General features: G+C 41.2%; 6 protein-coding genes across 6 annotated transcripts in view; 4 read left to right on the top strand and 2 right to left on the bottom strand.

Annotated features, from left to right (window-relative positions):
• The first annotated feature begins 10 nt into the window (after window positions 1-10).
• On the top strand, window positions 11-1,711 carry LOC128743514 (uncharacterized). Its single transcript, XM_053840111.1, has 3 exons — window positions 11-141; window positions 210-747; window positions 806-1,711. Exons 2-3 carry the CDS (start codon window positions 216-218, stop codon window positions 1,612-1,614), a joined length of 1,341 nt encoding a protein of 446 aa, XP_053696086.1. The 5' UTR covers window positions 11-141; window positions 210-215; the 3' UTR covers window positions 1,615-1,711.
• A 1,687-nt stretch (window positions 1,712-3,398) lies between these two features.
• Window positions 3,399-11,218, top strand: LOC128741474 (trifunctional enzyme subunit alpha, mitochondrial). Its single transcript, XM_053837317.1, has 5 exons — window positions 3,399-3,705; window positions 8,602-9,449; window positions 9,510-9,689; window positions 9,750-10,339; window positions 10,398-11,218. Exons 1-5 carry the CDS (start codon window positions 3,633-3,635, stop codon window positions 11,017-11,019), a joined length of 2,313 nt encoding a protein of 770 aa, XP_053693292.1. The 5' UTR covers window positions 3,399-3,632; the 3' UTR covers window positions 11,020-11,218.
• Window positions 11,219-11,916: 698 nt separating this feature from the next.
• LOC128740506 (uncharacterized) lies at window positions 11,917-13,009 on the top strand. Its single transcript, XM_053836050.1, has 3 exons — window positions 11,917-12,368; window positions 12,455-12,795; window positions 12,852-13,009. Exons 1-3 carry the CDS (start codon window positions 11,917-11,919, stop codon window positions 13,007-13,009), a joined length of 951 nt encoding a protein of 316 aa, XP_053692025.1.
• Window positions 13,010-13,056: 47 nt separating this feature from the next.
• LOC128742610 (isocitrate dehydrogenase [NAD] subunit beta, mitochondrial) lies at window positions 13,057-14,944 on the bottom strand. The gene is made up of 5 exons (XM_053839022.1): window positions 14,728-14,944; window positions 14,552-14,599; window positions 13,900-14,481; window positions 13,629-13,838; window positions 13,057-13,568 (listed from the first exon to the last, which is right to left on the bottom strand). The coding sequence occupies exons 1-5, from the start codon at window positions 14,767-14,769 to the stop codon at window positions 13,338-13,340; spliced, it is 1,113 nt and encodes a 370-aa protein (XP_053694997.1). The 5' UTR covers window positions 14,770-14,944; the 3' UTR covers window positions 13,057-13,337.
• A 454-nt stretch (window positions 14,945-15,398) lies between these two features.
• Window positions 15,399-20,519, top strand: LOC128743868 (uncharacterized). Its single transcript, XM_053840550.1, has 3 exons — window positions 15,399-15,511; window positions 19,817-20,036; window positions 20,193-20,519. Exons 1-3 carry the CDS (start codon window positions 15,432-15,434, stop codon window positions 20,511-20,513), a joined length of 621 nt encoding a protein of 206 aa, XP_053696525.1. The 5' UTR covers window positions 15,399-15,431; the 3' UTR covers window positions 20,514-20,519.
• Window positions 20,520-20,655: 136 nt separating this feature from the next.
• LOC128740505 (E3 ubiquitin-protein ligase lubel) overlaps window positions 20,656-25,282 on the bottom strand; it is a 51,755-nt gene continuing 47,128 nt past the window's right edge. Inside the window, exons 21-22 of the mRNA XM_053836049.1 lie at window positions 21,229-21,397; window positions 20,656-20,906 (exon numbers count right to left, since the gene is read on the bottom strand). Of these exons, the coding sequence (XP_053692024.1) occupies window positions 20,877-20,906; window positions 21,229-21,397 (199 nt within the window). The 3' untranslated portion in view covers window positions 20,656-20,876. The remainder of the gene's footprint in view (window positions 20,907-21,228; window positions 21,398-25,282) is intronic.

Below are 25,282 nucleotides of genomic sequence, written 5' to 3'. Positions count from 1 at the left end.
CGACACGGATATACGAAATAGTTTCAAAATTAGTTAGACTTTGCTTACTTAAACGTCTAAACCCAAAATCGATTAAAGTAAAAGTTGTAAAAACTATCTGGATCCAAGCTTAAATTTAATTTTCCGCTCCTAAAATTCTAGGTAATTATCGATATCGGCTTTGTTTGTCAGACATATGAGTTTATGCAAATTTCTATTTACTTCTACAGCGTGCCATGGAGGAGCGTATGTACAACAATTTTAACCCAACGCGATGCAACGTTTGCTTCAGCCAAGCAGCCGCACATCGGATGATACTAATGGGACAAAAACTTCGATACTGCAAAGGCTGTCGACTGATCGGGTATTGCGGCGAGCAACATCAAAAGGAAGATTGGAAGATGCATAAAGATTTTTGTCGCACTGTGACTAGAATTCTTACAATGAAACAAATAAAACATGTTCTCGAGGTAAGGAATGAGTGCGATAAAATTATTGGAGGCAACCGGCGCGATTTGGAGTGCGCCATATCTCTCGCTGAATGCTTGATCATTGCTATGCTGCAACGGAAACTTTATCAACATGAGTATACATTGCTACGTTTTCCCAATATATGTCGGGTCTGTTACGAGTATGACACCAACAACTTGAAACCGTGCGAAGGTTGCTTCCAGGCTCTTTACTGCAGTGTTGAACATCGGGACCAGGACGCAGCACATCATGAGCGTTGGTGTGAGATGTATCGAATCAATCTGTTATTGGATGCAGGTGAGTTGAATAGCATTGTTTAATGGGTTTTGAAAATGTATTTAAATTTTCCTTTCAGATTACCCAAATAAATTAGAAACGGTTGGTTTTCCGAAACTATCGCCGTTTGAACTCAGCCGATTCCCGAGAAACTCATTCGATTTGGTAAACGTGGCATATAAAACTAACATTCCTTTCAAACCTATATCGGTTAAAGATTTCAACGATCTCAAATTTGTGTCAAACTTTTCACACATTAGCACCATTTTGTATGGGTTGTATCTAACAGGCATGCATCAGGAATTGCAAAACTCGTTGGTAATCTACGTTGTCGGAGCAGAGGACGAAATAGTCTACTTCGACTACAACACGTGTTCAGTAATATTTACCTACATTCCGCAGTTAAGAGACGTGATAATATATTTCATCGGACCGCAGTTAGGTTCCATAAAAGATGAAATTGAGCTGAAATACGAAGGAACTCGCACGATTAAGATGCACTACTTCAAGGGTCTTTTCCACATGTTGGAGCCAAACGAGCATCTGGAACGACCGCAGATCATTGTGAGCTATAATTGTGGTTTTCATGAACATATCGAATCCACCAAAGACACCTGGTCCGCTACCCTTGTTCGGTTGATCCGGTACGTCAACATTCCAATCGTGTTCACATCCTACACACGTACAGAGGCGTGTCAGGATTGCGCTACCATCTACAGTATCAGCAAGCGGGCAATGAAGAAGAAAGACCTGGTATTTGTCAAACGAGCAGAGGATAATCCGTTCAAGGACTACAAACCACTGCGGAACACTAACTATATCGACGAATATGATGAACTGTACTATTCGAACGGATATCTGTCGGTGATAATAAGCCGCGTACCGTAGGCCACCCGCTCTGGAGCCAGTGCAAACATTCCGTTTCGATTATGTACATTTTAAGCGACTGTACAAACCTGCTGTTTATTTTTCAATACTTTTTGTTGTAGACTCAATTATTTTCGATATTTTTACTAACAGTGATATGTGAAATACTGTTTCGTTTCGTGAACGACTTAAAAGTTAATTTAAATATATCTTCCTACTGCATTTATAGCTTCTCTTTTTATTTAATAAAAACGAGTATATATAAATTAACTATAAACGAAAACAAAACTGGTACCGTGCCAGCACCATATTCAAGACAGTGCCTAATTTTATACAGTTGCAGATTTGACCTACATATTATAAACAATCTAGCTGTTAGAACCATTTTAGTAATATAAAATCATCACATGTAGCTATTACATTGTTAAAATAGCTAGGATTTTGTCAATACGTAAGTCAAATCGGCAATTGTCCAGAATTAGGCACTGTCTTGAATATGATGCTGGCACGGTACTTTTTTTGCTTAAAACGTGATCGCTGGTGGGGAAGGGATAGTGAGGCATCCGTCGTAATTGCTCATAAATCTTGCAACTCTTGAACACATAATCATTTGCCCAATTTTTTTTTAATGATTTTAAACATTGGTACCGTGAAAGCACCAGTCGCCGCGCACTTAGTACGTTGGCTGATACATAAATGCATGTATAAAAATATTTCTTTTACATATTTTTATGCAATATACATTTTCGGTTAGTGTTTTTATTACGCTTTCAGACAAAAATATTAAAAACGTCGTTTTGTTGCCTCTAACCAGCGAAACACGGCTTCGAGTGCATCATGTACATGTACCAATCCCCGCGCACATAATTTTGCTCCGTTTACATTGCAGTGCATCAATGGTTCAATCGCCGCGGACTTTTCGTACTCATTTATTTCAATAAACATTTATATTATATTCAACTGCTAATATGTTGTTATAAATTTTACTATCTTAAACATGTTTTTCAATAGTTCTTTTCTATTATTTGTCTTTTAAAGCAAAATCATATAAAATATATGAAAAATACTTCTATATACATCCAAATGCAAAACAATCCCTCTCTTTAGAGAAACTGTTGTACAATAGAACATTCTCCATAATCTTTTCCTGGTTCTATAAGTAGATGCTATCTTCCAAAGACCCATGCGCGGCGATAGGATAAGGTAATATTTTAGCTGTACCAATCGCCGCACACTCGAAAATATCAGCAAAAATGCAACAACGATCAAAATATGCAGCATTTCATATGAAGAAATGTTTAGTGCACTTCTCGTTTCCGTTTTTGTGGAATATTTTTGCTACGCGTCCCAAGAAACTCCTAAATTCAAGAATGCACTTTTTTAGTTTGTCAGCTAATCAATTTGCAAAGATGGCGTCTTGTAGGTGCTTGTAGTATCACTCGCTTGAATTTATTTTTTCTTTGCTTCTTCAAGCGTCGCCTGGTTGTCTATTTTGCTTTAACATACACAGAAAAACTGTAACAGCAGAACTGTATGCATAAAATTATATGTTTTTATCTTAATTTTATGTAATTAATGAAAATATGGCCGAGTGCGCGGCCATTGAAACTGCGCGGCGACTGGTGCTTTCACGGTACTCGGCATTTTATTAAAATTTCGAAGGCTGTAATTTTTGGTAAATTTTTTACCAAATCCGCATATCTGGTATCCCTGCCTAGGAAAGACAATAAAAATGAGCGAAGAAAAAGAGAAATTCATCCAATCATTAATTTGTCAGACAGAAGTCATTGTGCAACGGAACGACGACGGCTGAGCACTTGCGTATATGCACTGGCACTAGCCCAGCGCAGTTCAACTAGTAGTTTAATTTTGTACTCCGCTCCTTTCGATAGTATTTTGTTATCAATCATTGTGAATCAAGTTATTTCATAATTATTGTTATCATTTGACGTAACAAAGTGCCTCTTTTTTAAGTTGTAATCACTTCCTGGAGTATCCGTAAAGGAAATTCATCGAACAGTTTGGTTCATTGCAGCAAAATGGCCAGTTTGAGATTGATAGGAACATCTCTGCAGCGGAATTTGACCTTTGCTCGGTCGGTGAAATTCAGGGGTAAGTTATTCATCGCTGCTGGAACTAGGAATTAGAATCGGACGGTACAATTCCGTAGGCTCTCCTGACTTTGAAACTTACGGAACCAGTTTACCAGTGGAGCTTATCTATTCAGCTCCACTGGGTTTACCTAATCTAGCGGTGAAATAATCCATGTTGGACTTTGATCGGGGGTGCAAGTCAGCACGCAAGTGACGGAACGTTGAGCTTTGAGCAGAGTTGCCATAAATAGCCGAATCGTGATGCAATTGGCATTGTGAAGGAAATAAATGTGTTTGAAATATTGCGGACACATGATTCAAACCTTATTTGTCACTAATTTTTTGATTTTTTGAGAACAAAAAAAAAAATTGACTGGTTGCTTTATGCTTAGAATCCTATTAGGCAAGTAATCAGGCAAAAGCTTAAAAGGGTGAATTCTCTGAGATCTGTTTAGTTCTGTTTTATTTTATTTTTGTTTCGATCCACTCCTTGATATGAGACGTTACGAAATCGTTTTTAGAAGCTCGAATGGAAAAATGTTATTAGCTGCAATAGCAGTAAATGCTGATAAGGACCTGTATTTTTATACCTGAATTAACGTAGATAATGGTTGTTCATTATGCTGATTTTGAAACAAACGGTATTCAAATGGTTTACTCTATAAATTCCCTGACAAAAATCAGTCATTCTTGTGTGCACACAATGATGTAGATATATTGTAACAGTCAATTTTTTTTAATGTGATGCTAATGATTAGTTGAAGGGATACTTCAGGCATCCTCGAAAAACAAGTTAGGAATCTTACAGTTCTGAATTTGAGGGCCAGAGTGTGTTAATTCCAGGTGAAATATGTTGTTATAGAGATTACTTACAGTTACCGTACGCACATTTTACTTGCAAGATGTTGCTGGTGCTATTGGTTTTTCCATGACAGTGTCGTAGGTGTTGTAGAATTTTTCTTACTGGGGGAAAACAAACCACTATAACACAACCGTAAATTAGCAAGCTCTGTTAGGAGCTCTATCACATAGGGATGTTTCATGGTGGAATGGTAGACCAGAATAATTGAGCAAAAAGGCCAGACAATTATTTAATTGCACCAAAATCACGTCAAATTAGTCCAAATATAAAGATGCCTTGACTGAATACAATATAGTCTAGCCGATACATTTTCTACACAATCAATAGTAGAATGGGCAATTGATTCAATCAGACCAGTGGTGCCCAGGCATAGGCATGATGCGGGCCAAATCTGATCGTCCCATGAGTGCGACGGGCCGCAACGACCTCTGACTATCCCTGCGCATAACAAAATATAAAATATGCGGCAGCGAAAACCATTTAGGAATCACCAAAAGTAAAGCCTAGGTGCTGCATTCCGTTATTGAAACTTGATCTTTTGTTTTTATACGACAGAATTCGCAGCCAGCTGTTAGAGTGCAGGAATTGCAAGGCCAGTTGCTACGATCCTATTGACTCTAACAGCGTCTCCCAGTCGAAATTCGAACATACGACGACTGGCTTATTAGACCAGCGTCAGGAAGGAACCACCATGTCCATCGGAAAGGAATTTAGGAAAGGTTTGAGCCGGAAAGCATCCACAACATGCACGAGTCATTAGTACTAAACTGACCCCTGTGTCATTTACTCATCAGTCCACCGTCCCTCAAATCAGTCCGCGGGCCGTATAAATTATCCTGAAGGGCCGCAGTTTGGCCATCACTGATTTAGACCATTCAAATTTCCGGGAGTTGATAAAATTTTGCCAAAAATTCAGCTGTAAAAATGCAGGACAGTTGCGGGACTAGTGCTACAATCCAATGTTAGTCAGCCGCTCAACCGAGATTCATACATGCCAACATCGGCTTGTTAGATTAGTTAGGTACCTATAGAAGGCAACTGGGAGTCCGAAATATTTAGACCGTATTCCGGAAATCAATGGAAAAGCTATTTGATGAATACGTTAAAGATGTAATTTTGTGAACTGCTAAGTAAAAATCAGTTCGTATGTGGAAGTGGCAAGTCAACAGATCCTACTGCTCTCCATTTTATTGTAAGTAAAAACTTTCGAAAGGAAAGAAGTTTAATTATCAGCATTTCTGGTTATAGACGGAGCATTTGTTAATGCTCACTATAATATCTCAATGGCAAATCTAATGAAAAGACGTGGTATTGTAAATTGTTTGGTTGGATGGATTGTGACTTTGAACACTTTTTCATCAGCCAACATTTTAGCTTCTTACGCTCTCATTTGTTTTTATAACTGTAGCTTCCTTTGCCTAATCTCTTTTTCTTCTATCAACTCTTGTTCTTTAATCCGCTCTTGCTCTTCTAGCATTTTCAACTCTATTTGAATCCTCAACAATAGAAGCTTTACTTACAGATTCTTTGACTGTCTATGCAGTCATTACGGTACCACGAGTTGGCATCTAATCATAAGCTACGCAATGGTCTTGACAACCTGAAGCTCAAGGTTCCGTTGAAGTTTTGGTAAGGAGGTTGGGGCCAACCAAGGGATATACTCGGCTGAAGTATCTACAGGAGCGCTCAGCCAGTATCGGAATCATTCACCTGTGGGTTTCATGTTGGACGATGGACCAATTCAGAGCTTGATCCAACTTGTCCGCAATTATATTACACTAGACGAACGCAGCGAGCACTTCTACTAGCCCCACTCGAATTAAAGGAAGAAAACCGAGCACGAACGCTTCTTTAATCGACGACAAAAAGGGTCATTAAGATAAACGAGACCAGTCGTCAATAGGATCGTAGCACTAGCTCCGCAATTGTGCTGTAATTTAACAGCTGGCTGCAAAGTCGCGTATAAAAAACAGAAGGCCAAGTTTCGCTAAGGGAATGTAGCACCTAGGCTTTGCTAAGATATCCCCACGAAAAGGGGAAGTGCTTCGGGTAGCTAGAAGTTTGTTCGATTCGCTGGGGTTGATAAGCTTTTTTTAATCCATGGGCGAACTCTGATGCAAGACATCTGGGCATTCAGTGTAGACTGAGATGAATCAATAATCGATACGATATGCGAGCAGTAAAGGCGTTGGATGACGCTCCTTGTGGAGCTTATTTCGAGTTCAATGGTGTTATATCTCAACACCTGAATATGAGACATATTGGATGCTGGAACTCCACGTCTTTGTGGACGCTAGTAAATCCGCTTACATTTACGTAATATACTTTCGCGTGGAAACATCTCGGAGTCTCGAAGTGTCATTAGTTTAAAGTAGGGGGGAGGTGGGAAGTTTAAAGTAGCTCCTCTCAAAATGATGTCCATTTCCCGTTTGTAGTTGCGAAGTGATGTACTTGGTTTGCGATTTCTGAACAGTGTGATAAACATGCACAAAATTTCAGCAGCAAGGCGTGTGTTGTGGACAGATTTCGAGGTAGTTTCGAGGCTACAAAGGGAGGAAGAGGTTCGAACTTCAGCGCAAATAATCTTTGTTTCCGCGGGCCCGAGTTTCTATCCAAATCAGAAAGCTTTTGGTCGCGACAGCGGGCTGTGCCGTATTCCAAGAAGGAAGACTCTGTAAGTGTATACACATATACACATGAACATCCAGTCACTCACTGATAGATGCAGTAAGGTTAAGGCGCTGGAAAAAACTCGAACTAACGGTGGCACTTGTTCATTGATTCATTGATAAAATGAAACGAAAGAATTAAGACGGTCATTTGGAGCTCTGAGTTTTTTCTGAAGGAAAAGCATACAGCAAATGAGTGCACACCACCACAATAGTTCAAAGAACTGGTCGCAGTGGTCCAATGTCCCCAAAAAAAAAAAGAAAAAATAGTGTTTTGAAAAAATATGGACTTGAAACTTTCTGTTTGCTTTTTTACTAGAACGAGCTTTTTTATGGAACTAAGTCGGACAAAATAAAGCAATAAATGGCCTCAGAACGGAAATTTACACCATTCATTGTACGTATTTGTTCAGTATAAACCTGATATATCTTACTTAGTTGGCTTGCCGCCCTAAGACGAAGCCTGAGGAACAAAGTTTCGCCAATTTACTCGGTTACGGGCTACCGCTCTCTAATTCCTCGGACACCGCGAGCTTCACCTGGTCAAAGCATTTTGTTCCTATCGGTTTTGAAGCAAATGCCATCTTTGCAGGGTAGTCATCCGGCATTCTTGCAACATGCCCTGCCCGCCGCATCCTTCCAGCTTTAGCCATCTTTTGAATACTGAGTTCACCTTATCGAGCTGTGAGAGTTCATGGTTCATCCTCCGTCCCCATACTCCGTACTCCTCTACGCCACCGAAGATCGTTCTTAGCATTCGTCTTTCGAAAATCCTGAGTACTCGCAGGTCCTCCTCGAGCATTGTCCACGTTTTATGCCCGTAAAGACCGGTCTAATAAGTGTCTTGTACAAACCTGATACAATTTTTTTTAAGGTTAACAATCAATGCTAGTTCTCAGTAAGGTAAAAAAGCCCGACAAATGTCGACCAACATCTTTAGAATGAACAACATGAACAAATTGCACTGCGATCCCTGTTTTAAATGCCGCCTAAAAAATTCTATCCTAAGTCATCTGGCACCGACGGTCATCACTAGCCAATAGATACATAGAAAGTGGTCAAACCAAGGTGTCACAGTGCTGTGAGAATTTCAAGTGAACTGTTGAACTCATTCGAATCTCATAGGGGACTTAGCACAAGTCCTTAGCTTTTTTCCTGGTTGTTCTTCTTGTGCTAAGAAAGCCTGCTATTCGGACTATTCGGAGTGTTCAAACCGCTGTTTTTAAGAACCATCTTGATAAATATGTAGTATAATATAAGATTTTTAATTCCTAGACTTATTCAGTGAAAAATATTTCAAAAATGCATTTAGGTTTATTTAGGTACATTACCTAATAAATATTATAGTACCTACATACTTTACAATAACATCATTCTTCCGCAGGAGCGGCCCCCATGCTTCACAGTCGCTTCCTAGCCAGCGCACCGGCTGGGAAACACATCAAAACCAAACTGGTCGACAATGTCCTGGTCGTGACGTTGGACTCCCCGAACGCGAAAGTTAACTCGCTGGGCGCCGAAGTACAGGCAGAGTTCGATGCCGTTTTCCGGGAGGTCGAGACCAATCCGGCCGTTAGCTCGGCGGTGGTAATCTCCGCTAAGCCGGGATGTTTTATCGCCGGTGCCGACATAACCATGCTGGAGAAGTGCAAGACTGCCGCTGAGGCGACCAAAATCTCCTACGAGGGACAGATGCAATTTAACAAAATGGAGAATTCGCGAAAACCAATAGTAGCGGCAATTAATGGGGTTTGTTTGGGTGGTGGTCTCGAGCTGGCTTTAGCCTGTCACTATCGTGTGGCGGTAAAGGATAAGAAAACGAACTTAGCCCTCCCCGAAGTAATGCTGGGCCTTCTACCTGGAGCAGGAGGTACACAGCGGCTGCCAAAACTAACATCGATTCCAACAGCGCTGGATATGGCGCTCACTGGTAAGAATGTGAAAGCTGATAAAGCGAAAAAGCTAGGACTTGTGGACATGTTGGTGAATCCTTTGGGCCCCGGACTTAAGCCAGCCGAACAGAACACCATCGAGTATCTGGAAAAAGTTGCCGTCCAAGTAGCTAAAGATCTGGCGTCCGGTTCGCTGAAAGTAAATCGGAAAAAGACTGGTCTGGTGAATGCCGTCACCGACTTTGCCTTTTCGATCGACTGGGTTAAGGGTAAAATATTCGGCAAAGCTCGCGAGCAAGTGATGAAACTGTCCGGAGGACTCTATCCTGCTCCCTTAAAGGTAATTACCATCGTTTTTCGGTGAAGGTTTAAGCGGATTATTAATCACAAACTGTTTCAGATTCTAGATGTAATTCGCGCTGGTGTGGATCGAGGATTTGAAGCAGGTTCGGAAGCCGAGCGAATGGGCTTTGGAGAGCTGTCGCAAACACCGCAATCCAAGGGTCTGATTGGCCTCTTCCGTGGCCAGACGGAATGCAAGAAAAACCGATTTGGCAAGCCAGCCAATCCTCCAAAGAATGTAAGTTCCACAGGTAAACTATTAGCAAGTGCTTGAGATGTTGACAATCTCTTTCTTTAGGTTGCCGTTTTGGGAGCTGGTTTGATGGGTGCCGGTATTGTGCAGGTTAGCATTGATAAAGGTTACCAGGTTGTGATGAAGGATACAACTGAAGCTGGTCTAGGCCGAGGTATTGGACAGATTCAATCTGGTTTGCAAAATGCTATCAAACGGAAACGCATAAGCTCGATCGAACGTGATTTAATCTTTTCAAATCTGAACTCTACCCTGAGCTACGAACCGTTCCGCAATGCGGATATTGTTATCGAGGCAGTGTTTGAGAATATTGACATCAAACACAGAGTAATCAAGGAGCTGGAACAGGTCGTTCCGAAACACTGCATCATTGCGACGAACACTTCCGCTATTCCGATTACGAAAATTGCCGCCGCAAGTGCGCGACCAGAGAATGTCGTTGGTATGCACTATTTCTCGCCGGTAGATAAAATGCAGCTGCTGGAAATTATCACTCATCCGGGCACGTCAAAGGAAACGGCAGCTGCTGCCGTCGAGGTTGGACTTAAACAGGGCAAAGTTGTCATAACGGTTGGAGATGGCCCCGGCTTCTACACTACGCGAATTTTGTCAACTATGCTGTCTGAAGCTATCAGGTATATTAGACCAAACAATTTTGTGATCTTCTGAAATTTAGTTATAAATTAATTTTAGATTGCTGCAGGAAGGTGTCGATCCAAAGGAGCTGGATAAAATGACAAAATCTTTTGGTTTCCCGGTCGGTGCAGCTACGTTGGCGGATGAAGTAGGCATAGATGTCGGAGCACACATTGCGGTCGATTTGGCGAAAGCGTTCGGAGACCGGTTCAGCGGCGGAAATCTGGGAGTGATGGACGACCTGGTCAAAGCAGGCTTTATGGGTCGTAAATCTGGCAAAGGAGTGTTTGTGTACGAAGGTGGAAAGAGCAAAAATCGCGAAGTAAACCAGGAAGCTCTGGCCATTTTGAAGCAGAAATACTCGCTTCAGTCACGCGGCGCCAACAGTGTCGAGGATATGCAGCTCAGAATGGTTTCACGATTCGTCAATGAAGCTGTGCTGTGTCTGGAGGAGAAAATTCTCGACAATCCGCTGGAGGGTGATGTTGGTGCTGTGTTCGGTCTCGGTTTCCCACCGTTCACCGGCGGCCCATTCCGGTGGGTTGATCAGTACGGTGCGGATAAATTGGTCAGCAAGATGCGCTCGTACGCCGATCTGTACGGTGCACCATTCCAGCCTGCCCAAACTTTGCTCGATATGGCAAAGGATTCATCGAGAAAGTTTCACCCTAGCAAGTAAATTTTAATTTAAAAATGTGTCCTAATTAAGTTAAAAGCATTATTAACGTCGGAGGAATTTGTGTCTTTGTTTTCGTTATTAACCAAACATTCTAATGGCCAGTTTTCCATAGATATTATTTCTGTTCTCTTCTGGCCATTTATTTTTGTTACAGTTTCATGCATTTTGTACAATACAGAAGGTCTATTTTGACAATCAGTTTGGAACGTGTGCTGTATACAAATATTTGGATTAAAAAGAAACTCATTACTTACTTCTTAGTTCATGTCCTCCGGTTCGGTCCACGGTCACCTGCTATGACTTTCACCAGCTGTTATGAGAGGTTTACATCAACAGTCTGAATATCGTGGGCTAGGTTATGCCACCACGAGCCTCTGGGCCTCCATCTTCTGCGCTATTTCCTTCTCCCGCTAGTGGAGCTGCCACTTAGACGTAGTGGGCGGGCACCTCATTTCGCTCCGAGACAGCCACTGTTTGAGCCGCCCCTATCGTGGGAAACAGACGCTCGAAGAAGGCTGCATCATGCAAGGGGGATAGTACCCGTTTCCTGTTTGTGTACGACTCCTAAGGTAGTGTAGGCTAGCTGGCACCACGTGGTGCAGCGGATAAGAGTAATAGAGATGGAAAATTTACACATGTTCACCCACAGTACTTCTTTTAGTATTGAACAGCTTTGGCTTCAGTTTTCAAAAGGTCGCATAATTCATGTAAAAGGGTTGATTACGCGACCTTCTGAAAACTAAAGCTTGAATTATACCTTGCCCTTCAAAATAATCAATTCTGTTCTATCAAAGTAAGCACTGCCAGCTCTGCTGAAAAAAATACGGAAAAGAACAAATTGCAAAACCTTTCAAAACGAATTAACGATTAACCAGAACAAAACTCGTTGCAATCAAAATGGTGAATTGTTTCAGTGAGAAAAAAGCGATCAAAATTCCAAATTTCAGTCATTATAGAAGATCATTTATGTACACTCCCTGCAATTGTCCGGTACTTGATTGTAATTTTTCCGCCCCGGAAAGTCCTTCCCCAACGTCGGCACGTAAGTACAAAGCTACACGTCGGATTCGTAAACTGGCAAGAGCCAGATACCATCGTGCCAAGTTCTACCAGCGCCCAGTAAGCCAGTATGGTCGAACGATTCAGATGATTCGATCCTATCAGGAGCCGTTTGCTTCAAATCGTATACAGCAGTTGGCTGTCCCGAAAGTCCGAAAGCTGATAGCGGCTCGGGAGGAGTACAAACGCTTTATAAATCGTTGCTGGTACGATCGATTTAGTAAGCGAATTAGACGCAGCATGTTCACCGTTTATAGCCGCTTGGCCAATGTCCAGTTACAAGCTGAGCCGTAAGTACCTTGCCGCTAGGGTTTTTTACACAAGATTATTTAGACTTTAGTCAAATTCATCACGTCCATTTCCATACCACTTCCAGTGCAAAATCTACAAAAATGACACCAGAACAGTGGCAATATCATAAACAATGGTTGGCCGTGAACGCCCGTCCCAAGCAGGTGAAGCAGCTGAAACCTAAGCCACGTAAGCGCATGACTTATTCTCAGCTTCTTGGACGCATTATCAACCTTTCAACACCTCGCTGGGAAAGGGAAAAATATTCTGGTCCACCGAAAAACCACCCAGTTAAACCGAGTGCCTTGAAGGCAGTACCATCCGCAAGACTATTGGAGTTATGTATTCCCTACGAAAGACATCGACGTACTAAGGGTCCCATCAGAGAAGACCGCCGAATACCGGAAGAGGTTCTGAAAGCAGTTGGTATAAATAGTTATAACAAGGTATTCATGACAATCTTCTAATGATAGTCCTTTTAGCATCCGACAGAGTTAAAGAGCTTTCCCAGCATAAGGTGTATAAGAATGTTAAAAACGAATTTCGCGAAAATCCCTTTACCGTGGAACCACGAGCGCTTAAAGCTAAACCAAGTGAACGCATACTGGAGCTAGCTAAACCAAAAAGAGTTAAGAAGTAACTTTCTGAACGCATAAATAATAAATATATTACAAAGACCAATTCTAACAACGGAACGCACATTTTCTTTTTTATTTCGAATTGGCTAGAAATTAATTAAACTTTCTATTAGCTTTTGGTTGTTTTGTAACAATAAATATGTTCGATTAGAGAACGCGAGCGAATACGGAGCGATTATACGTTACCGAAATATCTGAGAGTAATAATCGACATAGGCGAAGGTGGTATGCCACGTAGGTGGCACTTAATACAGTTTAGTTATTGGTTTTCTTCACACGTTCGTGGCGTCGAGTCGAGTAGAGCCCTGCAGCAGCAGTAGCAGCAGCCATTTATCGGAGATTGTGAATGACAGCACTGGTGAACTCGTTGGTTGTCGACTGTCCGCCCAAATCCTTGGTGCGTACTTTGCCTGATTTAAGTACATTTTGTACAGCTTGGAAGATCATCTGGCTGTAGTGCATCAGGTTGACGTGGCGCAACATTTTCGAGGAGCACAACAAAATGGCAGTTGGATTTGCAATATTTTTGCCAACACCCATTGCAAACGTGTGTCGTGCACCCTGTAATTGCAGCGTTTATCGTTTTAAAACTTATCTAATTTGTCTAATTACTAAACTTACTGGCTCAAAAACAGCATGTTCGGCGGAGTAGGAAGCACCAGCCACAACACCGGCACCGCCCACAAGTCCAGATGCTAAGTTGTCAATGATATTACCGTACAGGTTTGGTGCTACCATCACATCGAATTGGTTGGGATTGCTCACCATCTGCATGGTGGTGTTGTCGACAATCATTTTTTCAAACTGAATCCGCGGATAAAGTTTAGCGATCTGGACAAATAAAATAAAATAAATAATACTGTTTTCACTCGAACAATTCATTTCAACAAACCTCTTCGCACTTTTTCAGGAAAAGACCGTCGCCGAGCTTCATGATGTTCGCTTTGTGAACGCAAGTGACCTTCTTGCGGTTGTGCTTGGTGGCATAATCAAAAGCGAACTTTGCGATGCGAGCCGATTTCTGAGCGGTGATGACCTTCAGGCACTCGATCACTCCAGGGACCGACTCGTGTTCAAGGGCCGAATATTCTCCCTCGGTTTGTTCACGGATGACCACAGTATCGATACCCTTATGGCGTGTAACGACACCGTCCAAGCTGACCACATGCACAACGTTGGCATACAAATCCAGTTCGTTTCGAAGCTTCATATTTAAAGTCTCTAGTTCGCCAGTGTGACTGTAATCCGGGGTAGCTAAGATGCCCTTCAGGCAGACCTTGTTTTTGTTGATCGATCGCACGACATCCTCTAGGGGTGAACTCAACACTGGATTTACCTCCGATAGGAAAAATGTCTCAAAATCTACCGGAACATCCGCGGCTTTGAACACCTCCTGAACAGCGTACATCAATTCCGGTCCAACGCCATCGCCGGGAATCATAGTGCAGGTAATGCGACCATCCGTTTTTGACAACTGCATTTCAAAAAACACAAAAAAAATGCTGATAAGATTACGCTGAGTTTATAAAAAAATGTTTACTTACAGCTTGCGCCTGAACGGCAGCGGTTGAATGAATGCTACGAGACGAAAGCTGAAAAGAAAAATCGAAATTATTAACACCAAAATAGAACTTTTTCATCAAGGACGGAGAGAATGATTTTACAAACATACAAGTGGTTACATAAACGTTTGCAAAGCTCCATTCATGAATTTACTTACCTGCACCAGGCTTCGTGCCACATTACGTGCAATGAACGACATTTTCGTTAATTGAAATAGCTCCAAAAACTAGCCAAGACTGTTGATTTTCAAATATCAAATATGAGGAATACTTTAGTTACGGTAAAACTGATATTAAGCGAAATATTTTCGCTCTGCGATCAGCATGAAAAGAAAAGTGCGCACCCGCCAGCCAGCTGAACTAAAAAAATCACTCGCTTCTCCTTCTTGTCTGCCTGTCTGGCTTTGACGTTTCAATATTCTCTTCCAATGGTGCCAGATTTACCTGTATTTAATTTAAGAAACATGAAACTAAACTCTGAATTTATGGAATTTATTTATGCGCATTTCGTGTAATATTCACAAGTTTATTGAGATTATAAAAGCGGGTATTCAAATTTGGGCAAATCTATACCGATTTGGTGTGTCAAAAGTTGAACAACAGAAGCCAAGGGTCCGGCACCATCAGCTAAGATTTAATTTCGCTTTTTCGTTAAACGTTTAAAACTATAAAACTTGGCACCTCTGTCGTATACAGAATTATTTCGGAAACATTTCAGCATAAAAGTTTTGTTTAGGTAGCAAACTCACGTGCATTTTATTTTTTATTTTCGATATGTCAGTCGAACATAAGTGGAGCATACCGTTTGTATGTTTGGAACAAAAAACAGCGGGTGGTTAGTTGAATTTTTGTTGTTGTGAAAATGAACGATTATTTGTGGGAATTCGCACAAAAGTTACCGAGTGAAAATAAGTTTCAAATAGTTTTGAAATCAGCATTATCGTAAGTAGTTTTTTAACAGGCCTAGTAGCAAATTGCAACCGTTAAATTCTAGGTATCCAGAGCGATCAATTTGATGATGTTTCCCTCTTTCCATATATGTATTGGTTTTTAAGCGGGTTATAATTTTTGGTGCAAATAAAGTTTGATTGCAACCTCTGAAAATTTCAAAACTGGCCAGTGCTTTTTGTTCCTGTTGCTTTTGTTTTATAAAAATAATGTTTATTTTTGCATTGGACATTTTATTTTTTTTTTCTTTAATTCTCATACTTTGCTTATTTCAATAACTCAGTTTTCAATTTTATATTCTTGTTTAGATTTCGTTTTCCATTTCATCTGCCAGTCAATTTTGATCATCAGTCCACATTCTTTCATGATGATGCTAACTTTGGACTATTTTTTGTCGTAGGACTACGTCTTCCGGCAAGGTTTGGCTAGATAGGGTGGCATTCTAAAAAATCCTCGAAAAGTGGTCAGGTTTTGAACGCTAATAGCTTAGCGGTTTCCCGATCGAACACTTTCAATTCGTAAGTGTAGAGTAGCCTGGGGTAATATGCACCGTTTAAGGAAATTGTGGTTTTTCCCTACTAAAGCTCAAAGCAAATATCAATCTTAAATACTGAGCATAATCTCATGAATATGTATCAGTTAAAAGTTTCTGAAGCTATCATGCTGAAAACATTTGTAAAAAAGGCGTGCAAAGTGACTTATGATACTGAGGCAAAAGTCTGAAAACGCAACTAGCCGGGGCAAAATGCACCCATGCATGGTTTGGGTCAATTAATGGGAATATATTCATCAATGAATTCAATAATTGTAATACAATTCGTGCGTGCTAACTGTCAATGTCGTTTCTAGTTTTTACCAAATGCTGTAATTACAGTTCTTAAGAGAGGGAAGGAAGATGAATTATTGGAGGTGTGTTTCTTTTGGAATTCCGTGTACCCGAGTAGCATAATTTTTGAAACACAGTATTTAACAGCCTGCAGTCCTGACTGCAGTTGTTTAACAGTACAGGCCCAGACACAATGCATACGGATTTTACTACGTTGCGGCAATTTAACAGTTTTTCCATGGGTTTTCTGTCAAATATCCGCAACGTAGTAAAATCCGTATGCATTGTGTTTGGTCCTTACCTGACAACATATTAGACATTCGGACATAATTACGTGTCATTTTCAAAAAGAAGCAAAGTAAATAAAGCATGTTTGCTGAGGGTGCATTTTGCCCCGAGTAACGGGGTGCATTTTGCCCCGAACTTACACAAAAAATGTAAAAATAAAAGTAATAAATATCTAAACTTCTGATGTTTTAACAGAATTGTGTAAGTCAAACCACAATTAATAGCATTATAACATTTACCAGCGATTAATATCGTCGGAGTAGTTAAAAAGTGTTAGTAAAGCGAAGCAAAAAGTTACAGATTATTTATAGAAAACATATTTTTATTATTATTTACGTTTCCTTATTAGATAAAACTGCCAAATTCACATAGTAGCTAAAGCAAACATCGATTTAAATGGTAGAATTTTTTTTTTTTATTTTTAAATTGTGTTTTGGCTTAGAAAAAGGGGGTGCATTTTGCCTCGACGGTGCTTATTACCCCAGGTACCCCTACACTATTGAAAAATTGAAAATAATGAAGCCTTGTCCAACTAGAAATCCTCGCATGTTTATGTGTTTTCTAAACAACCCCTCTAATTTTTTAAATGGATTTTTCTGCTTCAAGGATTTGGAAGAATTTCTACTATTGTTTTGACAGTCGAATATTTTCCTTCACATTTGAATAAACTAAACTTATCTGAAACTTCGTTGACATTGACGTTATTTATATAAAATCAATTTGATCGAAATGAAATTTCTAGATACCTACTCAAATAAATTGAAGATCACGTGGAATTAAAAAAAAAAATAACAATCAAATCGAAAATTCAAAAGTATACCATGAAAACGTAGAAATTCGGCTTCTCGTGTCAGAAAACCGTTTGTCTTCCAGATTTACCGGTCAGGTCACTGGCAACAAAAAACAAATTCGACCGATTATGCTAAAAAATTCCAACATTCGATAATAAATCAAAAGAGTTGTGTTGCCCAACCGCATGGTTGACGTTTTTGTGAACAATTAAGTGTTCTATTTTTAGATAAGTAGTCGCACATATATTTTTTGTTGCCAGTCTGAACACAGCGAGTATATTTTCATGAACAGAATTTTTATTTCAATCTAAAAGACTGTTTCGAAATTCATAGAATCGATGGCGGCTCATTTCTTCCCAATACGATGCTAATCGCGTTTAATAAAATTGCTGATTTCGACGTAGCAGGGGATTAAGTATTACAGGCAGGTCGTCGTCGTCAGCATAGAGCCGCAGCAGGGGTGGTTCGTATTGTCATCTTCATTCAACTCGATCATGGGGAATTCGTCGTCAATATCAATTCCGCATGAACACGACTAGGGCACGTATGTCCACTGTACCGTGAGCAGCGTCCCGGCTTGAAGTCCTAAAAGAACTACCGTTCCAATAAAGATTTTATACATTGTCAGCTTATTAAGGCGGCGTATGCTTTTTGATCGTAGTGTTTTGTGAAGAGTAAAGTAGGCTCTGTTTCCTACTTAAATGCATCGTAGCATCTCCCTATCCGCGGTAAGCGGCGTTCCTAAATGTCAACGACTGCCGTCCATAAGAAGCGTACGCTCGTCTCCTTCGAGCATTTAACTTTATGTGTTGTTGGCCTTCCCCGCAAAAAAAGCAAAGCCTTGGGCTTTAACGTCTTTCTAAGACTTGACCCTTCTTTATCGACAGACTTCACAGCCGGCTATTAGAGTACAGGACAGTTACGGGGCTAGTGCAAGAATCCTACTGACTCTATCCAGCAGTACCGCCTAGCCGAGATTCGAACGTACGACGACTGGCTTGAGTGGCTTGTTAGACCAGCAACCAACTAAGTGGGTTTTCGCCGCATTTCTGGTATTTTCAGTTCAATCCTCCCAGCCTCCGCTTTCGGTCGTCACGTTGACTCAATCCTCGTGTCTTTTCGAAGAGACTAGGAAGTGTTCCTGAGAGGTCGGTCCAATATTCTGATGAGTCGCTTCAGATTATCAAAGAAAGCATCCGTGCATTGTCTCTCCTATTTCTTCGCGTTACACTTTATTTCATGCGGCTTTGAAATCCACAAATATATGTTGCATGGGCACTGTATTGTCGACCTACTTGCAATGTCTCTAACTTTGGACTGCATTGGTGCGAGCTCCCATGCAGCACATTGAGTAATTCCTTACGGAAACCTTGTGCTATCGGTGACAGCAAGCGAAACAGGATCTGGGAAATTACAAACGCAATTAGAGACTAGGCCACAGCAACTCTTTCAGGATACCTCCGAAGGCCTCTCATATGACTTCAGTAAGACCAATTTCAACGGTATGAACGATTTTCTGGCCCACGTTGATTAGGATGAGGTTCTCCGCGATTATAATTCGAGTCTCGCTGCATCGATATGCTATCGACCAGTTCGTACCCGTCAAGTATCAATCACCTTATAATGATGAAATGTGTAGCCCTTAGACAACACAGCTAGTATCGCACTGATGCCACAAAAATAAGATATGTAGAAATAAATACTAACTATAAGCAACTCAATGATCGTCTGTATAACACCTACCAGAACAATTTGCAACGCCGTCTCAAGGGGCAATGAGCAACGTAAAGAATTTTGATCGCCCTCTACGATGTCTAATGGTCTGTTCGAAGCCGACTCCACCGCTGACATTGCCGACTTGTTCCGTTCTCATTTCAGTAACATTTTCACCAATGAACATCTCGAACCGCAAGATGTAGCCGTCGCCATCGAAAATGTTCCGTGGATTTCTTTACCTTTGTCGCAGTTTTTTATCTTAGTTGACATGGTTACGTCAGCTGAAAAAACACTAAAATGCTCCATGGGATATGGCCCTGACGGAATCCCGTCAATCATTCTGAAACGCAGAAAGAGCTGGAAAACTTCGCTAAATAGTCACTCTTATTCTCTAAGACAAAGTTCGTCTAGTTCCATCGATCCTAGATTCATCGACTTTCCGCTGACAGCCGCAGAAAGTTTTGTCAACTGAAGCTCTCATCAGCATAATAGAGTTCTTGAAGGAAGTAATCTAGGCCTGATTTTTTCTGTTAGGTATAGTTTAGGTATTAGTAGCATTCATAAAATCGCATAGAAATTTTCATGAATCAGTTGTGACTTTCTTAAAAAGCTAAAAAACTACTATAGTTTAATTTTAGAGACAAAATTTAATAACATTTCACCTATTGTTTGCTTCAGCTTGACCGCAAGTGCTAATGCCGACCTTGGAGAAAGCAATCAAAAATGGATGTGCAGGAAATGTAAAACTCTATGGATGCACGGGTACTTTCAAGTGACCGAAGTGGACGCTACCGATAAGTTCGATAGAACTTTGGAAAAGTATGAGGATGCACTGGATTGGTCTAGGAAACAGCGACTTTTTCGTAAATATATGCAATCTCGTAAAAAAACAACAGCCGTAAGTTTCGTGTTAGTTTATTTTGCAATAAGTCATAAAAATGCATGCGCTTTGGAGTAAACTAAACAAATATGCATATTTTTCAATTTGAATGCTTTATCGTAAATTATGTTTATTATTTTCGTATTTACATTTTAAATTTCGTATTTTTGATAGAAATATACGTGCAATTTATGTTCGTACAAAACGCGAGTCAACGTCAGAGAAGACGATTCTAAACGTGCAGCAAAGGTCTCGGGGGCAAAAGCTGAAGCTCGAACTACAAAACCCATCGCAAAGGCCAAGAAAAACAAACCACTGGAGTCGCGGAAAAAGACTAAGAAACGCAATGCGAAATCTGCCAACAAAACGAATTCGTCGTTTAGCACCAAAAACACCAATCAACTGCAGGCTTTGGTCAGCATGCTGAAGCGGAATTCAGGGACGTCATCAAGTGCCACACAAGTTCAAGATCGATTGAAACTGATGCTCAAGTGATTTTTGTTGTTGTTTAATACCATAGTGGAAATTTATCAACTTAAAATTAAAATAAAAAAGATTGTTTTTGATCCACACTTATTTAAATCTGAGAATCACCTAAATTTATTCTGGCTTCGATTTATAATCTCGACGAATTACTAAGCCAAGGATTGAGAAAAAAATATATAGTAGAAAGAGAGTGTACCAGAACCCTTACTTCAACGTGTAAAATTTTGGATGCTACGAAAATTAGTGGTTGATTATTTAAAAAGTCTATGTTATGATATAAATGAGACGACTGCTTGATTTTTGCGATCGATCCGTTCTAAAGAATAACGATGAAGTTTCTGTGTGGACATCAATTTTCTCTCCAGCAGGAATCTAGTTAAGTGGAATTTGCTCCTTGACGATCTGAAAAGAGATAAAACACATTGGAAGTAATCATGGGATAGGAGTGCGTGTTATACCAAACGACGATTGTCAGCATTCGACTTACTTGTCGGATTGTCTGCCTCGGATCCAGAAAAAGAGAGCGACTACTTACTACGTTAATTATGTTTAAAAACTTTATCAATAATAAGTTAGGATAAACCAAAAAAATTAACGGGATTAGTTTTAAAACTGAAAACCCCCCACCATTGCAACTCCTTCACGCAGAGCGCATCCGTTTGTTACGCAGAATAAAGCGAAGCTTAGTTCGGACTGTCGTGTTAGTTTTGTCAATGGGTCTCACCTTTTGGCACATTTCGCGGTAGATTTCGTCGGTATCCCAGGGACCGCGTTCCGGTAGTGGCATTCCCCGCCTGCGCAATTCCTGGACGCAATCTGTTAGGTCCAGGATTGGCAGAGGATCGATTTGTGCCTTGGATACCGCGCCTACCAAATATTCAACGTAATGCGTTCTGGAAGAGGTAAGTGAAAAAGAAAAAAAACGCACTCTTAGTGGCGCATGAGCTCGAGCCCGTCCTCACCTGCGCTAAGTAGTCGCGATAGATTCCGTCCACGACTCCAAACGGTCTCGGTGGCATGCGCTTGTTGGCCCGCCGTACGAGCGACTCAAGATCGTCGACGCTCAGCAGGCCGATGGGATCGACGTTGTTATTCTTCGTCAGCAAGCTTAAATATTCTATGTAGTGGGCGCTAGAAAATATATGCGTAACAAAACACAGAACATCGATCAGAATGAGACGCATGTTGGCGATACGAGAACGTTCGTGGTACATTTACGGTTGTTGGCCTTGCCGATATGTAGTTACATGCGACAACTGGATAAATCAATCCTTGCTGGTCTGTTCTGTGGGATGTTATTGGTATATTGAAATAAAATGCCCAGCATACATAGTTTGCAATAAAATATCTTACAAATAATTAATTATTTACGAAAATCAATAAATTATGAATTAATTCTGAACAGTAATCAGCCTATCAACAGTACTGTGCGGTGGAACTGAGGGTGCACTGCTATGGCCTCAAAATAAAAGATAAACAAAAGCAAGACATTCATGACATGAAATTTAGTAATACCTATAGGTTAAACCGACAGAAATTAATGCAAACTAATATAAATTATAGGGGAAAAAAACAATTGACAAAAACGTAAAAAACATATTAAAAAGAAAGATGAAATAACATTCAAATGAACATATAAAGTCAAAACCGATAGAAAATAAAACAAAACTCAGTTTCAATTTCTAAAATTTGAGATTCAATTAAAAAGGATGAATAAAAGTAAAATAAATAATTTAAGTACGGTTCTGTTTGCAATTTTGAATGTAATGGAGAATGCATTTGTTCTCTTAATTTCGTAATAATAATATGAAATGACTGGATTTTTTAAACCATATATAAAATTCAATATCATTCAATATCAATATTGCATCTATGCGTCATCGTCAACCGGGCCGGGAAGCTCGTACTGTTTCAAGCAGGCATCTTGCAGTCGTCCATTCAACTCGATCTTGGGCAACTCATTGTCAATATTGCAGGCATCTCAAAAGTCGTAAAAAGCAAAGCCTTGGGTTTATACTGCCTTTAGACATTACCCTTCATTATCGACAGACTTCGCAGTCGGCTGTTAGAGTACAGAAAAATTACGGGGCCAGTGCAACGATCTTACTGACTGTATCTAGCAAGCACCGCCTAGCCGAGATTCGACTGGCTTGTTAAACCAGCATCTAAGCTCACTAGGCGGCATCCTCACGACGGGCCCGGCCCAGTGTAACCTACCGACTTTCACCAGAAGTACGATAAGAATTTCTTCGAGCAGCGCCTCTAGCTCGTGACTCATACACCTCCGTCACTCTTCGCTTTCAGTTTGATCTCCGTCAAATATTATCCGCAGCATCTTAGTACGATGGAACACAGCAATGGTGCGCATGTCCCCCGTAAGTTTCAATATCGTCCCGATGATTTTTTCTGTATTCCGCACTACGTTCTTTTGGCAGTATCGCTATACAGCGAGCGAACAGCGTATTATCCATGACTAAGGGTCGGATCCATGCCTAAAGTGATAGTGCTTGGCAACCTGACAAAATGGCGGTGGCGGTAAACGCGAAAATCAGCAGGGACAGGATAGGAATTGTAAGTGATGGTGAAACTGTGGAGCCACCAACACAGGAGGAGGAAAGGCAATCAGCGAGATGAAAAACGGTAAGGCTGCTGGGAAGGACGGTAATTCGGCTGAGCTTATGAAAGCGGGGAGCGAGCGGCTGTACGAAGCAATCCACCGGATCATTGTCTGGATCGGGGAGGAAGAACAAATGCCGGAGGAGTGGTTGGATGGCCTCATTTGCCAAATTTTCAAAAAGCGACATCGACTGGAGTGTAAAAACTATCGAGGAATTACATTGCTCAATTCTGCCTACAAGGTGCTTTCCCGTATCCTGTTCTGCAGACTGAGACCGTTAGCGGAGTCCTTCGTCGGCGAGTACCAAGCTGGTTTTCGTGAGGGTCGCTCCACGCCGGATCGGATGTTTACCCTGCGTCAGTTGCTAGACAAGTTCCGGGAGTACAACTTGCAGACACACCATCTGTTTGTGGACTTTGAAGCGGCGTATGATTCAGTTAAACGAAATGAGCTGTGGCAGATAATGCTAGAACATGGTTTTCCGACGAAACTAGTTACGCTGATTCGTGCGACGCTGGATGGATCCAAATCATGCGTTAGAATAGCGGGTGAGACCTCAGCTGCTTTCGTGACGTTGGATGGACTGAAGCAAGGGGATGCACTCTCTAACCTGCTATTCAACATTTCCTTGGAAGGTGCATTACAAAGGCAAACGTGGAAAGGAATGGAACTATCATCACGAAATCTCATATGCTTCTTGGTTTTGCGGATGACGTCGATATCATCGGAATCAACCGTAGAGCAGTGGAAGAGGCCTTCAGGCCTTTTGAAAGGGAAGCGGCGAGATTGGAACTTACCATTAACACCACCAAAACGAAGTACATGGTTGCTGGCAGGGAACGTGGGAGCCCAAGTGGTGTTGGTGCCGAGGTGGAGTTAGATGGGGAACGATATGAAGTAGTGGAGGAATTTATATACTTTGGTACACTCGTGACATGTGACAACGATGTAAGCCGCGAAGTGAAACGACGAGTTGCAGCCGCGAATCGGGCTTTCTACGGATTACATAGCCAGCTGAAGTCCCGTAGTTTGCAAATTCGCACAAAACTAACGCTCTACAGAACACTAATCCAAGGTTAGTCAAGAGAGGTTTTCTGATGTTCAAATTTGTTTTTTACCCCCGCTGGGTTACCCTTGACGATCACCGAAATTTTCAAAGCGGAAACTGTTGAATGTTTTAACAACGTCGATGGTTGCTAACCAATCGTTCTGCGCACTTCTGTTCTACAAACTGTGAAAACTAGATCACCTATTTTAACTCACCTTGCACTAATCCTCACGGTGACCCTTTACGCACACAAATAATGGACTTTAAAGGAAGCTGATCGATGAGTGCTTGGGGTTTTTGAGCGTAAATATACTTGGTGGCAAAATGGAAAATGGAGTGTGGCGTAGACGCATCAATCATGAGCTGTATCAAGTATACAAATATGCTGACATAGTGAAGATAGTGCAATGTGGCAGGCTGCGGTGGGCTGGACACGTGGACAGAATGTCCGAAGAAAGAGTAGTCAAAACTATTTTCAGCAGAGAACCAGGAAAAGGCCGTAGACTCCGAGGCAGACCCCGCACCCGGTGGTGCTGTCAAAGACGATGCACGTTCAGTTGGTGTTCGTGGGGATTGGAGAACGGCAGCCCAGGGCCGACGGTACTGGAAGACCATAATTCGTTCGGCGCAGGATCGGTAACGGACCGTTGCCATTAAAGTAAAGTAAGTAAGGGTCGGTATTTTCACCCTTTTTTGCTTTTATGCTTTTTACTACTTTTCAATCAATCTCGCTGCGAAGACTAGTTCTAGTTTGCCTTTAGACAAGAGGCTTCATTCGCACTAGGTGAAGAGCCCGAGAGTATACGAAATGGTTGGTTTGATGGGGAATGCCAACAAGCGATGAAGAGGAAAAAAGGCTTGGAAAAATTATGTGAGCTTTGCCATTAACCAGAACTTGACCAAATACCGACGAACCAGGAACCAGCTAACCACGATTCTGAGAAGTAAAAAGTACCAGAAAGAGGACAAAGATCGTCAATAATTAGAACAACCGAGCTAATGACACGCAAAAATTTTTCGAGAAGGTGAACTAAACTTGCAAGGGCTACATACCGAAACCTGACATGTGTAGGAGAGAATCTAATTACTAACGCACACTAGGTGGTCGACAGG

The sequence above is a fragment of the Sabethes cyaneus genome, chromosome 3 (assembly GCF_943734655.1).
Source record: "Sabethes cyaneus chromosome 3, idSabCyanKW18_F2, whole genome shotgun sequence".
NCBI lineage: Eukaryota > Metazoa > Arthropoda > Insecta > Diptera > Culicidae > Sabethes > Sabethes cyaneus.
This window is presented reverse-complemented; position numbering and strand designations above follow the sequence as displayed.

What these genes read in the sequence shown, in the direction of transcription:
- LOC128743514 (XM_053840111.1), top strand. Translation starts at nt 216, where the DNA reads ATGGAGGAGCGTATGTACAACAATTTTAACCCAACGCGATGCAACGTT. An exon ending in CAATCTGTTATTGGATGCAG is followed by an intron (nt 748 to 805) that starts GTGAGTTGAATA and finishes TTTTCCTTTCAG; the next exon opens with ATTACCCAAATAAATTAGAA.
- LOC128740506 (XM_053836050.1), top strand. Translation starts at nt 11,917, where the DNA reads ATGGTGAATTGTTTCAGTGAGAAAAAAGCGATCAAAATTCCAAATTTC. An exon ending in GTCCAGTTACAAGCTGAGCC is followed by an intron (nt 12,369 to 12,454) that starts GTAAGTACCTTG and finishes TACCACTTCCAG; the next exon opens with TGCAAAATCTACAAAAATGA. An exon ending in AGAGGTTCTGAAAGCAGTTG is followed by an intron (nt 12,796 to 12,851) that starts GTATAAATAGTT and finishes TAGTCCTTTTAG; the next exon opens with CATCCGACAGAGTTAAAGAG.
- LOC128743868 (XM_053840550.1), top strand. Translation starts at nt 15,432, where the DNA reads ATGAACGATTATTTGTGGGAATTCGCACAAAAGTTACCGAGTGAAAAT. An exon ending in GTTTTGAAATCAGCATTATC is followed by an intron (nt 15,512 to 19,816) that starts GTAAGTAGTTTT and finishes TGTTTGCTTCAG; the next exon opens with CTTGACCGCAAGTGCTAATG. An exon ending in CTCGTAAAAAAACAACAGCC is followed by an intron (nt 20,037 to 20,192) that starts GTAAGTTTCGTG and finishes TATTTTTGATAG; the next exon opens with AAATATACGTGCAATTTATG.
- LOC128742610 (XM_053839022.1), bottom strand. Translation starts at nt 14,769, where the DNA reads ATGTCGTTCATTGCACGTAATGTGGCACGAAGCCTGGTGCAG. An exon ending in TCCTGAAAAAGTGCGAAGAG is followed by an intron (nt 13,839 to 13,899) that starts GTTTGTTGAAAT and finishes TTATTTGTCCAG; the next exon opens with ATCGCTAAACTTTATCCGCG. An exon ending in AACATGCTGTTTTTGAGCCA is followed by an intron (nt 13,569 to 13,628) that starts GTAAGTTTAGTA and finishes CTGCAATTACAG; the next exon opens with GGTGCACGACACACGTTTGC.
- LOC128741474 (XM_053837317.1), top strand. Translation starts at nt 3,633, where the DNA reads ATGGCCAGTTTGAGATTGATAGGAACATCTCTGCAGCGGAATTTGACC. An exon ending in TCTATCCTGCTCCCTTAAAG is followed by an intron (nt 9,450 to 9,509) that starts GTAATTACCATC and finishes AAACTGTTTCAG; the next exon opens with ATTCTAGATGTAATTCGCGC. An exon ending in CAGCCAATCCTCCAAAGAAT is followed by an intron (nt 9,690 to 9,749) that starts GTAAGTTCCACA and finishes CTCTTTCTTTAG; the next exon opens with GTTGCCGTTTTGGGAGCTGG.